The 16,044-nt window shown below is 36.9% G+C and overlaps 1 protein-coding gene across 1 annotated transcript in view; it reads left to right on the forward strand.

Moving 5' to 3' along the window:
• prex1 (phosphatidylinositol-3,4,5-trisphosphate-dependent Rac exchange factor 1) overlaps positions 1-16,044 on the forward strand; it is a 71,747-nt gene that overhangs the window by 48,979 nt on the left and 6,724 nt on the right. Inside the window, exons 18-32 of the mRNA XM_084389176.1 lie at positions 2,609-2,757; positions 3,115-3,197; positions 4,428-4,567; positions 4,723-4,831; positions 5,721-5,902; positions 6,064-6,225; positions 6,447-6,657; positions 8,092-8,347; positions 9,420-9,626; positions 11,296-11,384; positions 11,472-11,554; positions 12,010-12,100; positions 12,482-12,610; positions 13,257-13,298; positions 15,096-15,313. Of these exons, the coding sequence (XP_084245302.1) occupies positions 2,609-2,757; positions 3,115-3,197; positions 4,428-4,567; positions 4,723-4,831; positions 5,721-5,902; positions 6,064-6,225; positions 6,447-6,657; positions 8,092-8,347; positions 9,420-9,626; positions 11,296-11,384; positions 11,472-11,554; positions 12,010-12,100; positions 12,482-12,610; positions 13,257-13,298; positions 15,096-15,313 (2,151 nt within the window). The remainder of the gene's footprint in view (positions 1-2,608; positions 2,758-3,114; positions 3,198-4,427; positions 4,568-4,722; positions 4,832-5,720; positions 5,903-6,063; positions 6,226-6,446; positions 6,658-8,091; positions 8,348-9,419; positions 9,627-11,295; positions 11,385-11,471; positions 11,555-12,009; positions 12,101-12,481; positions 12,611-13,256; positions 13,299-15,095; positions 15,314-16,044) is intronic.

The following is a 16,044-nucleotide window of genomic DNA, read 5'->3' on the forward strand; positions in this document are numbered from 1 at the left end:
GGAATGCATGAACTGATAAATGATATACCTTCAATGCAATGCTTTGAATGAAAGCATCTGTCAAATGCATAAATGTAAATGTAGAAGTGAAATGTATATTACTATGAAAATATATCTGCATAACAGCGCATCATTTTCATGCAAAATCATTTTATGTGTGTACGTTTTATTTTATGTCTGACTTATTCACAGTCCACATGGTTTATATATATATATATATATATATATAGTGGAAAGACCAAGTGGAGTCATCCCTGTCTTGTGCCACGCTCTACTGTAATACAATCTGATAGATGTCCATTTATTTTTATCCAGTGTGTGGGGTTGTCTAATAATGTGTTCACCTTTCTTAAACTCTTCTTGAAGGCCAGATCTCTCAAGGACTCTTTTTGGCATCTAACCATGATTGTTTCCCAGGTCTTTTGTTGGACATGTAGTGTGGATCTAATCTGATAAGTCTGCCTTTGGGGAATAAACCCTGATCATTATGTGTCATTTGAAGGAGGACCTCTTCAACTCGGATGCGTTATTTTCAGTGCACAGGGTTATTTGTGTTCATGCTCTGTACAGCTCTGCCAGATATTTATGGAAGAAGATTGGCAGATAATTATGGTTAAGATCTAAACCACCACTGATTTTATCCCCACTGTGCCTGTTAGACCTGACACAAGACATTCTGTCCATATTAAAGTGTCACACTGCTCACAGGAGCATCAGCTGAAGATGAGAGCGTGACTGTAATGCTGATTAATACAGTGAATGAGTAGAAGTGCTGTATGTTCTGACACTTGTGTCATGGGCCGCTCAGATCTGCAGTCTTGGTCCAGGACACGCTTGCTGAATTCATTCAATCCCTCCGTCTTCACAGCTCTGCTCTCCGGAGATCAGGGAGAAGCAATTAAGCATGTCCCATCATATTCTCCACAGAGTCATCACACATCTTTTTTTCTCCCCTTCTTTAAAACTTGCCCTTTCTTTCTTTCTTTCTTTCTTTCTTTCTTTCTTTCTTTCTTTCTTTCTTTCTTTCTTTCTTTCTTTCTTTCTTTCTTTCTTTCTTTCTTTCTTTCTTTCTTTCTTTCTTTCTTTCTTTCTTTCTTTCTTTCTTTCTTTCTTTCTTTCTTTCTTTCTTTCTTTCTTACAAAGGTTTTAGGCTGTGCCAAATGCTGTACCAAATGTGTAGGTTTCTTTTTTCCCCTTTTTCTTAATTGCTTCATTCTTAGTTTCTTCTTTTCGCTTCTTTTCATTTATTTCTTCTTTCCTTCCTTCCATCCTCCTCCCTCCTCCTCTTCCTTATTTCTTTCCTCTGAACTTTCTTTCTTCTCTTCTCTTCTCTTCTCTTCTCTTCTCTTCTCTTCTCTACATTTTTTTTTTTTTTTTTTTTTTTTTTTTTAGTTTATTTGATCGGGTTGCAGTCCTAACAAATCGTTTCTGTAGGATAATAACGTTTTGAAATGTTGTAGGAAAAGTACTCGCCCAAACTATATTACAATATGAGAGCTAACGATAAATTAAACTATAGTAAAGAGTAAGAAGACATTCTGTATTAACAAGATAGCTAACCCTCCTTATTATACCGGTAGATTTATGTATTTTTCTGCTCACGTAGTCAGCCTGTTTCCTCCAACTCAGGCTCTCGTCAACAAAAACACCCAGTAATTTTGTAGTTGACACTTGAGGCACCTCAATAGACTCTTTTTTTTTATTTTTTATAATTAGAGATAATTTATTTAAATTAAACCAATTAGCATAAGCAATTAGACCATAATTTACATTCCTAATCAATAAATACAAATTTGAGTGAGAGATAACCAAGGTTGTATCATCAGCAAACATTATTGGAGTAAGAATATTTGAAACATTCGATAAATCATTTATATAAATCAGAAATAGTAAGGGTCCAAGAATGGACCCCTGAGGAACCCCAGAGAGTAATCTTTCTTTGCTAGAATGCTAGATTTCTACAATCGCACCTTTTAAATTACACCTTCAAATGAACTGCTTCGTAATTTGAAATTGCTGCTTATAACTTATAAATCTCTTTTGCCATAAAGGAGTGAGTTTCTCTCAATTCTTCTGACAATCCTCTAATCCTCATTTACATATCACTCATCTCTCTGTCTCTCTCTTTGGCCACATACACACTTTGTAGTTTCAGCAGTGACGACCCCTGAATTATCATTCTGTTTGTGTACAGAACACGACTCTCTCCCAAAATTGCAAGATTGACACCATGGTAACCATTGCAACATTCTGCCGTCTTGCGGACGGATCTCCAATGCGTGTTTAAATGTCATTAACAGTTGGTCATTTTGGTTCTGTACACACTGCATAGAATTGTCTATGCGGGTGTCACTCTTGTAAATACTGAACTCTTGTGTGTACAGAACAGGATTAACCACTACAAGATGAATTGACAACCTAATTTGTGTACGTGTAATTTGTTTACCTAATTTGTTTGTGTATTGTGTATGTCTCCCTCCCTTCCACATAATCATACACAGCAAAGAAAAGTGTTATGAATGACACCGTAATTTATTGTGTTTTTGATTGTTTGTCAGTTGGATTCTTGGTATTTCCTTTGTTTTCATGTTTTTTTTATTTTGTCCAGATGGCAGGCCTGCAGTCGGGAAGAAAGATCTACTCCATTAATGAGGACCTGGTCTTCCTGAGGTCCTTTTCAGAGGTGGAGACCATGATCAACCAGTCCTTCTGTATACGCCGCACCCTCAGACTGCTGGTGGCCACCAAGAACAAAGAGTGAGTCCTCGTACATGGTAGAAATCAGATACTTACGCACCGACGTGTTAAATGTAGCCAGGCACAGTGTAAAAGGACACTACTGGTGTTAGAGTTACATGCAGGAGAGCTGCACATTGCAAAACTGTTGTTTTCAAAAGAGAATTCATTAATATTTAAACGAATGCCGGCACTTCTTGTTACTTAGAGTAGACGCTGTTATGTGTCCCTAACAATTATATCCATGAAAAAAAATATTTTGCATCATACCACAAAAGACATTTAGTAAAACACTCTTGCTCATGTCATAGTGCTTAAATAAAAGGAACAAAAAAGCCTAGCTTATGTGTTTGTGTCATATTTGTGTATATCTGATAGGATTGTGAAGATTCCAGATGTTCATGGCACTCTTCCGTTTGTTCTCTGCGGTTGTCCACCTTACGTTCATGCAGTTAAGAAAGGTGAGTTCTCGTTGTTTGTAATGATCAAAAAACACATGCACATTGTCACATTCATATGTGAAATGATTATGGCCTCAAAAACCAGACCCAATCCTGTTTTTTCCATAAACATTCATGCATGTCATTCTGAATTGGGGAATGCATTGCATTCCCAACATATAACCTGCCAGGCAGATGTTAATGTACTATAAAAAGCTTTGAAATGAAGCAAATTCGTGACACCAAGCTGCTGTGGTCATGTGATCAACATCTGGAGCTCTTCAACGTTTGAACCCGAACTCTGGATCCCTGCACATGTTTCTGGATTTAAAAAGCACATTCTAGGAGCTTTTTGAAGTGAAACCATTAGCTCATCTTCACGGCACTTAGACAAATGCAAAAAAAAGATTTATGATATGTCATTATGGGAGCTTTTATCACTGCCAGTGCCCATGAATGAAGGGGGTGTAAATTCCAGAATAAGTGGTCTATTCAAGGTAGAGCTGAGAATGTGAAATCGCCCTGTTAATAAACAATAATCATAAGTTCTTCTTGTCTCATAAATCTTATTGTTGCTGCTACTCGCTGAAATGGCCAATTTAAAATCTCTACATCAAACAGTTTTCTTTATTTAGCTCTCCAAGAGAATTTTTTTTGTTGCATACTTTATCATTATCGGCATAAATGTATGATCTGACTTTTCAGGACAGGAACCTGGGAGTACATATAAAAAGCTACTCTCTTAAAAATAAAAGTTCCAAAAAGTATTTTAAGAAGTATTCTAAGAACCGTTTTGGGTCCCCCAAAAAACCTTTCAGTGAATAATTCCTAAAAGAACAATTTTTTCTCAATTTTAATAATCTGATGATCCTTTTCCACCACGAAGAACCTTTTTTGCAATGGAAAAAGGGTACATGGATGTTAAAGGTTCTTAATGGAACCATAGATGCCAATAAGGGACCTTTATTTTTCAGAGTAGGCTTCAAAAGGCCAGGATTTACCAAAAAAAAAAAAAAAAAAACTTAAAGTACAACAAACACATTTACAGTAGCTAGGTTGCTACTGTACAAATACAAACTGATGCTTTGTCAACATTGATGAGGCAGCAAACATAACATCAAACATTGTGTGTTAGACGGTGTCTAGACCAGTTTGGATTTGCCTACATGCAAAGTATACAACCTCAAAATCCTTTTATTGGTTCATTTAAGGTTATTGTGCATTATAGGCAGTCTTTTTGTGTGTATACAGGCTCTGAGGCAGCTGCAGCGGGTCTTCAGCCTGGTCAGTGTGTGCTTAAAGTCAATGGAAACAACATGAACCAGAGCAGTTACCAGGAAGTATTGGAGCACTTCAGTGGCCATCAGCCTGTCCTGGAGCAGCAAGACACAGTGAGAATTAGCATGCATTGTGTTTAACTCTGCATTATGTGTTTTTCTATAGGCTATGTAGGCCCACATAATGGTGATCCCAGAGGTTGTTTGTTTCTGACACTCTATACAGTACCTGTTTCCTCCCTTTGTGACATTATTTTCTTCTGCCACAGAGCTGTGGTCAGTGGGCGTACCGTGTGTATGAGGATGTGGAAGAGCAGATGTCTTTCAGGGGTTGTGAGAATGGCTCAGATTCAGAGGATGGCTGCACTAATGGAACAGGTAGAATGTGTGTGTGTGTTTGCTGGCAAATGACAGGTGTACCCAGAAAAAGGTTATTATCGTTAACGGAAACTATTATGAATGCAAAAGCCATGGGAACACTAGATCCAATGTCACATGCATTTGTGAATGCAAGCTCATGTGAAGAAGTTTTGTTATCTGCTACAGTATGTACCAAAATTCATGTGTGGTGAACTCATGCAAAGACATTTGATCAATAGAGGATCAACATAATGGATAATAACAAACTGATTAATATCTCAAACCTGACTTGACAATTATAATATTACAAAAGATTTCGATTTCAGATAAATGCTGTTCCATAAAAATATTAAGCAGCACAACATTGACAATAAGAAATTGTCTTATTTATGTATTTGTTTGTAATAACCAAATCAGCTTATTGGAATGATTTCTGAAGGGTCATGTGACATTGAAGACGGGTGTAATGGCTTAAAATAAATAAAAATTGAAAAGAGATATTTTAAATTGTAATGCTGTTTCACAATATCATTGTTTTTAGTGTATTTTTGATCAAATAAATGCAGCCTTGGTAAACATAAACTACATAAAAATTGTAGTGTGTGTGTATATACAGTATATATTTATGTTATTGTTTATAATTTAAACTTCCTGAACAACTGAAAATTAAAATGCTCAATTACATAAACATATAAACTATAAACTTATGTTATTGTTTCTAATTTAAAGTTTTTCTGAACAATTTCAACTAAGACTAAACTGAAAATAAAAATACACAATTAAATTATTTCACTTTTTTTCATAAATTCTTTTCATAATTTACCTTTGTGATGGAAAAGGGTCCTGTGCACATTTATCTGTGTTCCTGTTGGATTCTTTATATCTGTGTGTTCTCTGGATTTTCTAGGCTCTGTAAGAAGGCTGGAACTGTTGTCCATCTCTGACGATGTTCCTTCGATCAGTCTGAATGTGGATAATGTTCATGTGGAACATGGGGTTGTGTACGAGTACGTCAGCACAGCAGGGATCAAACACTGTGTTCTGGAGAAGATGGTGGAACCCAAGGGCTGCTTCTACCTCGCTGCAAAGGTCAGACCAGGCTTAAACAATGAATATATGACTTCTGAATTTTGTTTCTGATGACCTATGTTTGGGCCTGTGCAAATATAAGTTAAATTCCAATATAGACATACCGAGGAAGTTTTCTCTAACCCATCACATGTTCTTGTGTGTATTTTAAATTTTCTCAGATACTGAAGGCCTTTGTGAAGGACGACAGTCTGTTTTTGAAAAGCTGCCGACAGCTAATGGCTCAGAATGAGAAAGTGGTGACGATGCCACAGTTTGAGTTTCGAAACATCTGTGACAACAAGATGGAGAGCATAGAAAAACGCATTAGCAGCTACACACAGGTGTGGCTTCTCTCTGTGTTACTACTTAGTCATTTTGTCATATTCCCTGGTGCACTTCATATTAGATAAGAAAATATCACAATGCTTTGATACATGAATTGTCGTTTTTTTTTCTTATTTTCTTAAATCAATATTTAAAAATGGAAATCTGATATTCGTCATAATAAATGGAAAAATAGTTTGCAAGTGCTGTTTCATGGTGCTTTAATATTCTCTTCCAGTTTGTGGAGGAATTGCAGACGAAGGCCTGGCCCATGTTTAAGCAGGCGAGCACTAAACCTCACGTTCTGGGCTGCATGGACTTCGTCCCCACAAACTGTCACCTGAACCTGATGCAGGTGACCTGCCCGAAGAACACCTCCTCAACCGGACGGGCCTTCAGCATCCGCTTCGGACGCAAGAACTCATTCTTCGGCCTTGATCCTGACCAAGGTGCATAGTTATTTAAGGGGATTTAGAGGGATTTAATGTTGAATATTATATTATATTATATTTATTAAAATATTTACATATAATAGTTCATTATTATTTTATAATAAATGTTAATATTTCTGTTTCTCAAAGAGATTAATAAAATATGTTGTCTGAAAAATGACAAAATACTACTATGTTAAAATCACTCAATTCCCAGATTGATTTGTCTGGAATTATTTATATCGTGGATTCAGCTCATGGGCTCAGTTAACCAAATCTCCACATTATGAACATTGAAAGTTGTAAAATAGTAATTAAGCTTTATGGTGAAAACCTCCCAGGTCTTGTAAAAACCATGGCTTGCTATTCCCAAAGTAATCCAGAGCTTTTTAAAGCACCTCCATCAGACCTCCATTAAGACACCATTAGGCCACAATAAGTAGCTTTTAGTGATGTCATCATCCTTGTCCCATAGGCCTACAGTCCTCCACTTAATGAGGCCTAACGCCTGCCCCTCTCTCTTATTACCACGGTTTATGAGGCCTGATGCTTTATTTAAGCCTCATCAAATACAACAAATTAGCAAACTCAACAAAAAATGTTTTTTGGGGGTTTCTCCTGGCCTGATTGTAGCAGTTTGTCAGATGTGTCCAGATTATTCTTGGAACAAAAATTAAACAATTTATTCATAGCAATTTTTACATCAATTTTGTCACATGTAATTTGTTTTCTTTACAAAAAGAAAAAAACTATTTTGATTATATTATTGGAATTTGTGATACAGCTTAAATATACCTATAAATTAATAAACCCTTTTGTTGTATATTTTTCTTGATTTATTTGATTTTCAAGTCATTCTACCTGATGCTTTCAAGACTATCAAATCCAAATTCCAAACCATCCTGCAATTTTCAAGACTTCTTTGGCTCCACCTGCCCAGATTGCTGCGGCCCAACTTACTGTCTAGCCGCCACGTGTAGCTGGGAAAAGGACCACATAATGCTTTGTTCCTTATGCTCCTCAGCACGAGATGTTTTATTTTTCAGTCTCTGCTTCACATCTGCTCTGCAGTTGTCTCACGGTCAGAGATGTTTAAAATTCCTCCGGTACACTTCTCTGCAGCCGAAAGCCTCATGGTCCATGTCTTAACCACATGCAAGAGTACGCCTCGCTGGTTTTCAGCCATTCAATTCTTCTGTTTTATTGAGTCACGGTCACAGAAGCCCAAATCTAGTGTGCTGTGTCCCTAGACAGCATGAAGGCTGTTGCAAAGTCTGGGTACCATAATTATGTCTTCTAAGATGTCTTCTCTTGGCCTAAATGGACGGTAGCATTGCTTATATATCCCAGAATGCATTGCAACAAGCTCAGTGAAAAAAGAAATCCAGAATCCCGTATGAATCAAGAAAAGTGACTTTTTAAAACAAATCTTATGTCATTTTGTTCCTGCAGCCAATCTGAATCCCATGTCCCACGCTGTGCACTGTGTGACCAGCATGGCGGCCCCCTCCTGGAGTTGCCTGAGTTTGGATGAAGAGACAGAGGAGGGTGAGGGCAGCACGGAGGACGGCAGGAAGCTTGAAGAGGGAGGTCTCAGCTTCCTCCTCAAACAGGAAGACACGGAGAGCCAGGACAATTACATCTGCCTCTATAACCGCCTGGACATTTCAGTGCGAGAAATGAAGCAATACGTGGCCCAGATAGATGTGTAAGTGGTGAGGTAGATTAACAGTGTATTACCATAAAATAGTGTCTTAAAATAGATTACATTTTTGGAAATCTAAAATTACAAGTTGGAAATTATTATTCTATATTGAATATACATTTAATCTAAAATATTCTTAAGTTTTAAAATATTTAATAAGCTAAAAAATATTTAATTTTTTTTAGTGCTGTTCTATTCAATGGTTTTTGTATTAGGTCAAAAACATTTTAATAGAAACTGCACTCAAGCTTTATCTTAAGTATTTTAGATTAAATGTATATTTAACTAGCAAAAATAAATGGCAAAAAGTTTTAAGCACATCACTGCATCAGTTAAAGAGTAAATTGGCACAACTTTTTTCAAATTCTCATCTGGTTTTAGTAGCCTCCTCTTTGAGGAGTTCCTCGAGTTCAAAACTTCAGGATGTTCTTTTATGACAGTCTAAAAATATTTAGGGCTCAGACAGAAAAAAAAAACAAGGCTGAAGCCATAACAGACGACTGCAGAGGAAACATTTCAACAGCCTCTCAGGAGGAACAAATGTTTGTTATTCAGTAGCTAGCATGTGCTGATGTAGAAGTTAATTGTCAGTGAAATGGAGTCATTTCTCAATCCCATTCCTTCACCTCTCTCCCAGTGCCTTTCTGTCAGTCTACACTTCCCTGTCCTATAAAAGAACAATGCTCATTAGTAAAATATAAGGGTGTTTGTTTAACTAGGGACACTTTTGTCCTTTTTGTCTTAAAACACTGTTTCAATAAGCTTGAACAATAAGCTAATTTAGCGGGGCTATATGTAGAATTTATATGTATATATATTAAAGTTCAGAATGGCTATAAAAAAGTAAAAATTCTAATTTTCAACATACTTAATGAATAGAAAATTCAAAAGAACAGCATTTAATTATATAAAATCTTTTGTAACAGAGTAGAAGTATTTACTTTTTCTTTTCTTTTTTCCCATGAGGGGAAAAATCAACTCATAACCCAGGTTTAGTGTCAAAGCACTCTTAAAATTCATTAGAACAATTCCTGTCTAGCTGTTTCCAAACCTTTCTAAATATTTTAAATTTTAGACTTCTGTCATCGATAACTGGACCGACCCAGCCCCAGGGCTCTGAGCCACCCTCGATTGAGACCGCCCCCTCAACCTCTCCCATACCGGAGGAGACGGACCAAGACAAGACGGAGCATTGCGGGAACAAGAGAGTGTGCTTCAAAGTGAACGAAGACGATCAAGAGGACTCTGGACACGACACTATGAGCTACAGAGACTCATACAGGTGGGGAAAAGATTGTTGATGATGATGTTTATGAAACATCGTCAAGCCTGGGTGCTTAAATGAGTAACAAAGGTTTGCGTCAAGCCTGCAACATGTCCTGATCCCATCATCTCTCCTTTCTTTATCCGTCTAATAAATCAGTTTCTAAAATGTCCATATTGAGAAGAGCAGCAACTTTCTTCTCTCTTATGAGTTTCACAGTAACATTTTGTTTTCTATGAAATGACATATAAAAGTTGATTTAAAATCCCAGTCTTCCTCCAACACGCGTGAAACGGAGAGAGGCAAAAGAGCTTCTGGGCTCCTGTCAAACAGATGTTGCTAAAACAGACACGTAGGGAGACGATAAACATCCCTTAGAAAGAACCTGTTGTGTCACAGCGACCCAGACGCCCGCTTTAACCACTAAAGAATACATTCAGTCACTGTTGTTATGTCGTCATTATATGGAGCAAAGTTTGTTTGGTTGTGATCTAGACCTGACGGAGCAGGGCAAAACTGAGACTGACCACAGCCGAGTGGATTTTTTTTTTTTTGCTTCTGTCAGGATAACCGGTTGCCTGCCCTTGCACCCTCTATCATTATGTGGCGTTCCGCTTTAAAATCCTGCTACTCTGTGATGGGGTGAGCTCATGAACAGCTGCAGCCATCATGTTTTATAGATAGAAACGTTTTTCCTCTATTTAGGCTCTTACAGCAAGTAACTGGATTTGTCTGTGGGATTGTAGGTAGGCCGTCTGTTCTTGTTATCGTGAGAAGAGGGCTGGCTGTTAGGGAACATGAACTTTCAAGGGTTCAGGAGGTTAAATGGTAAAACATTTTTTTCTTTTTCAATTTCTGGGAGTGATACAACCTGCTGGTCATGAGCTTGATTTGCTTCCATTCTTGGCTTGTGGCGGCGCTAAATTTGGCCTCTCCTCTAGTTTTGGGGTGGGTAAAGGGAACTTCTGCTACTCTTCTAGTGGGTAGAAGTACAGCCTGTCTTCCCCTCTCAAGCTTTTTTGGAGCACAAAGTTTCATTCTATATCAGAGTAAACATTTCAAGGCTGCGAAGTAGACGTCCACCTAAAACATTGTTGATCTCAGTGGATAAACGTTGAAATTGGAAGTTTGTTGATGTTTAAATTGTTGTGAAATGACTTCAGCTCTAATAATTTCCATTGTATTAAAGACATAGTTCACCCAGAAATGACAATTATACTATAATTTACTCACCTTCATGTTGTTCCAAACCGTAACATGTCATTCTTACTTCAATTTTTTTAAAGATTGTGGAAGCTTTTTTTTTTGTGTGCCATTTTTCTGGGGAAAAAAACATTTTAACCATATTAGCTAATCAAAATCAGAATTCTTGGCCCAAACAAGTTGATTAATATGTGTTCAACTGTCCTGCTGCTTTATTGCAGAGAATTTCATCATTAAATGAGCATGGACCGACCATACGGAGAGCCTGGGAAATTGATTGTTTCAGTGAAGTTTTTCATTAGATTTGTATTTTTTCTTCAGCTTTGAATAATTACTGAACTCGATATTGGTTTGATTGAATATCATACTTTCAGAACGGCTCAAAGCGTTTTTGTGAATGAGTAAATATCAAATTTTGAATCAGTCTCTACAAGCGTCCTTTTCATCACATGAACTAAAAAACATTTGTACTTGTGTTCTACAGTGAGTGTAACAGCAACCGGGACTCAGTGCTGTCATACACCAGCGTCCGGAGCAACAGTTCATACCTGGGCAGTGATGAGATGGGCTCAGGTAACTGTTGTCTTTCAAATGTGGTTACAATGTTGAAATTCAGGACAATTACTAAAAGGAAATTGCTACTTTTATTTTGTTTTCCAGGAGATGAGTTACCATGTGATATGCAGATCCCTTTCGACAAGCAGGATAAACTACACGGATGTCTGGAACACCTCTTCAATCAGGTATATTGATTTCCTCAATCATAAATGAAACTTTTAGAGTCTTTTGCCCATTTAAACTTGATATTCCCTTTGTAACTGTTGTCCTTTGTCTGACACCACTCACCTTCTTATTTTATCTTCTATTTTTGCTCTTCATCAATACATCCCCTCTTAGTTTCCCTCTAACTCTCACAGTATCGTTTATCACATTACCAACATCTCTAGTGAGCACTCTTTGACCTCTACACCTCTGCTCTTTGACCTCAAAATCTATCGTCTTCTGGAGGTCACCAGATTTTGACCCCCTCTCAATTACCCAGATATCAATAAATGGGCTCTTTATCCAGTGCAGACAGGTTACATGTGGACAGACTGAAAGCAGCAGGCCTGGCGTTAGCAAGGGCGTGTAGCCGGTCTTCAGTTAGCACAGGATGTGTGTGTGGTGACAGGCATAACTGTGTCTTTTTCATTCTCAGGTTGACTCTATCAACAGTCTCCTGAAGGGCCCTGTCATGAGCAAAGCTTGTGAGGAAACCAAGCATTTTCACACCGACCACAGTCAGCCAGGTACCGCCCGGTCAGGGTGTGCGCTATATTTGAATGTGTGCTATCTTTGGAAACTTATTTGAGGGATGTGTGTATTTGGGTTTTCCGTTAGTGTGTGGGGGACATTTTTGGGTAGGGGCGTGTGAATGTTTCTGTTTACATCTGTACGTTATTACCACTGCATGTGAGAAAACCACACTAGTTTCTCCTATGTGTTTTATGTATTTTAGGGGTGTTTATAATTAGCCCCTGTTTTAAAAAAAGGGTCTGACAGCAATTATGTATAAAAAAAAAAAATTTGCGTTCACACTGCTAGTTACATATATTGTCCTGTTTGTAAGATATTGCAAACCACATCTGTGAACATCTTTTATTGTTACCTTCACTTTTTTTCTGTAATAGAGTTTCGGCACACAGATGACTGGACTATACGTTGGCGGCACGTCTTGCACAAGAACATCCAGGAGGACCCTTGGAACCTGCCCATTTCAATCAAATCTCTAGTTAACAGCCTTCATCGCTTCGTAGAAGGTACGCTTAAGCCTGAACAATCAATATCAAATATCAAAATAATGTTTTTTGTTTTATTGTGCAAATTATATTATTAGTGTAAATTATTTTAATGCAGATTTATGTAATAAAACTTGCAGTTATAATAGCAAATAAATTAATTTGAAAAGTAACTTTACCACTAGGATATATCAAGATGCTAGTGATGTTTTAGGAGTCCTCCAAAAATCGAATTCAAACTTGCATTCATGTCTGGCTCCATTCAGATTTTTCGTAATTATATTGTCAGTAGAATGTCTGTTAAGGGACCATCAAAATATTGACATGTAGTTGCAAAGTTAATTATAACTTAATTTCTAAAGTGGACTATGGACTGCTGTTTAGTGTTAACAGTTTTTGCATTTAAAACCATGTGACACATGGCAGTGGTCTGGGGACCTGTTTATTAACAGTTTAACTTCTTTTAATTTGAGCACTATGCTTTGTATATAGCGCAAGTCACATGTCCGTCTAGCATGTTTAAATAGAAAAACAATGGAAAAGCAGAGCAGTGGAAATGCTACTCAGTAAAAAAAATTTAAGTTTCCCAAGCCTTGTAATACAGCTATTTTGTCTTGTATTATAGTGTGTTGGGTTGTATTCATGTCTATTTGTAACTGTGTTTCAGATGGAAGGAGTCAACTCTTGTTGGCGCTGCTCAAATGCACTGGTAAGTTACGCCTTGATATGAACTTTCCCTTGTTGAACTTGATCATTGTAGATCATTTCAAATAGCTATTAAGAAGTCAACCCAGAATGTTTACATGATCCTGCACTTGCGTCATCATCTGAGTGAGATTTCAGAAAGGAAACTGCAGTGTATCTGATTTGTCTATCCCACTACAGTTTTGGATTATCCTGTATCTACAGACACCTCTGTGTGTGATAAGGGAGTGTTTTATTGGAATTCTGTATCAGGGAGTACGTACATATGTTTGTGTGCGTGCAGCCAAGTTGCAGTGGGGCGTGTCATTTGTGAGCTTCTCGGTGAGCAGTAGACGCAGATAAAGTGAGAGAACGGAGAGAGTGGGATTTGTCCCATGGGGTCTGTGGTGGGAGACATATGGAAGCTGTTGAGCGTTTGCTTTGGAACCTGATCTAGAGCTCTTATCCCTACTGCTCCACACAGACAGTAGCTCCAAACCCTGTTCCCGCCCAGTGCTGAAACCCACCATCTGCTTAGAGTATTACACACTCGGACCATGGCTTACAACTGTTTTAGGGCATTCAGGAATCACCTCACACCATTGATTTGGATATACTGTATGCTGATCTGTGAACAGCAAATTAATCAGTATTAGCTACATATGTCAATTTAAAAACAAATTTAGAGCAATTAAAAACTATAAAATATACATTTAATAATGTCCTCTGACCCTATTCATCATTTGGGTTTTTTTCTCAATACATATTTATATGTGCAATTAATTATAATGCATTACATTTATTTTGATGTAATCAATTTGATGAATAAAATAAAATAACATTTTAATAGAGAACCTAGGATGTTATGAACCTGTACAGTATGTGTTCAAAAGCTTTGGGTCATTTTATTTAAAGAAATTAATACTTTTATTCAGCAGTTTTTGATCAAAAGTGACAGTAAAGACATTTATAATGTTACAAAAGATTTCTATTTAAAATAAATGCTGTTCTTTTTATCTTTTTATTCATCAAAGAATCTTATGCAGAGAATATTATGAATATTATGCAGCAACATTGTTGAAACATGTTTCATTAAATTGTTAAATTTTAATTGTAATAATATTTTACAATATTACTGTTTTTACAGTATTTATGATCAAATAAATCCAAGCCTTGGTGAGCATAAGAGACTTCTTTCAAAAGCATTAAAACGCTGTATCGACCACACAAACATGTTTCATTAAATTGTTAAATTTAAATTGTAATAATAATTTACAATATTACTGTTTTTACAGTATTTATGATCAAATAAATCCAAGCCTTGGTGAGCATAAGAGACTTCTTTCAAAAGCATTAAAACGCTGTATCGACCACACAATTTTAAATGGTAGTGTTTCTATTTCTTGAACAGAATACTGAATATAAACATACAATATTATTTATAAAATATTTTATATTGTAATTTATATTTTTATTTACACTAATGATTGGGTCAGTGACAAATAAGGATGTCCAAGATGATAGAAAACTAAAATCTTAAAGGAGCTGTATGTAAGAAATGTATTTCAGGAGGGGATACACCGCTCTACAGTAATTTGAAAGTGATTGCAGTACCAGTTTTGGCCACAATCTTACATACGGCTCCTTTAAATAAGACGAGTTATTATTTTTTGAAAACGTTTGTTTTTAACTAAATTAATTTATTGTCATTTATTGACACTTAAAATGTGGTACAAACAATAAGTAAAAAGTAATAAACTATCTTCCCAGCACAATGAATACATGTGTAAACACATATTTATACAATACTCTTCTATGACAGACACAGAACTCCAGTTGCGGCGGGATGTCATATTCTGTCAGTCCCTGGTGGGGGCGCTGTGCGCATTGGCGGAGCAGCTTGTGAACGCACTGAACCTACGCTTCAACAATAACGGAGAGTATGAGGAGGACAGTAAAGAGGTGAGCCGTAAATGGCTGGAGCAGATCGCCGCCATCGGAGTGCTCTTCAACTTCCAGTCAACACTCTCTCCACATGTGGTAAGACAGATGACCAGAAGTCATGTCTTCTCATAGATGATTCAGTGACACTCATCCCACAATGCCTCAGTGCCTACTACTAATATACACAAGCATGATAATAATGTAGTAGAACCTCTTATTCCTGGAATTGAATCTTCGGACTAAATAAGGAATAAATACTGAATCAAGGCCACTGATTTCCAAAACCTCCAGGATTTCTCATCAACAGGAAACCATTCTAGTCACATCATAAGTTTCTTCTCTACTGTAGATATGCTGTATAACTCTAATACTGTCAGAATGCTGTTTATGAATGCAGATAGTGTGTAACTGTACACAAAAATGATGGTTCGATATGTACCTTGGTTTTTGAGTTCACGTTTCAGTATGTTTTCGGGGTAAAGCAGAGGGGCAATTTTTTTAAATGTATTATTAAACATTGGTTTACTGACCAAACTATGTCTGTCTATTAAATGTTTAAAAAGTCTGTCAATATAACATACTGCAGTTTATGGTGCTGTTGTAATTGGGGCAAGAGATTTGAAGTGCTTATACTTTTGGATGCAAAATATTTTAGAATAAGGTTAGAATGATAATATCCTGTTTTAAAATAGCATCACTACGTCTGTTTGGCGCACATGCGTACCGAACCAAAAGACCCATATTGACATTTTTTGGTAGGAATATGTGTACCGTTACATCCCTGGTATGCAATATATTGTTTTAGTCAAATACTCTCCTGCTTCACC

Source organism: Rutilus rutilus (assembly GCF_951802725.1).
Source record: "Rutilus rutilus genome assembly, chromosome: 19".
Classification (NCBI taxonomy): Eukaryota; Metazoa; Chordata; class Actinopteri; order Cypriniformes; family Leuciscidae; genus Rutilus; species Rutilus rutilus.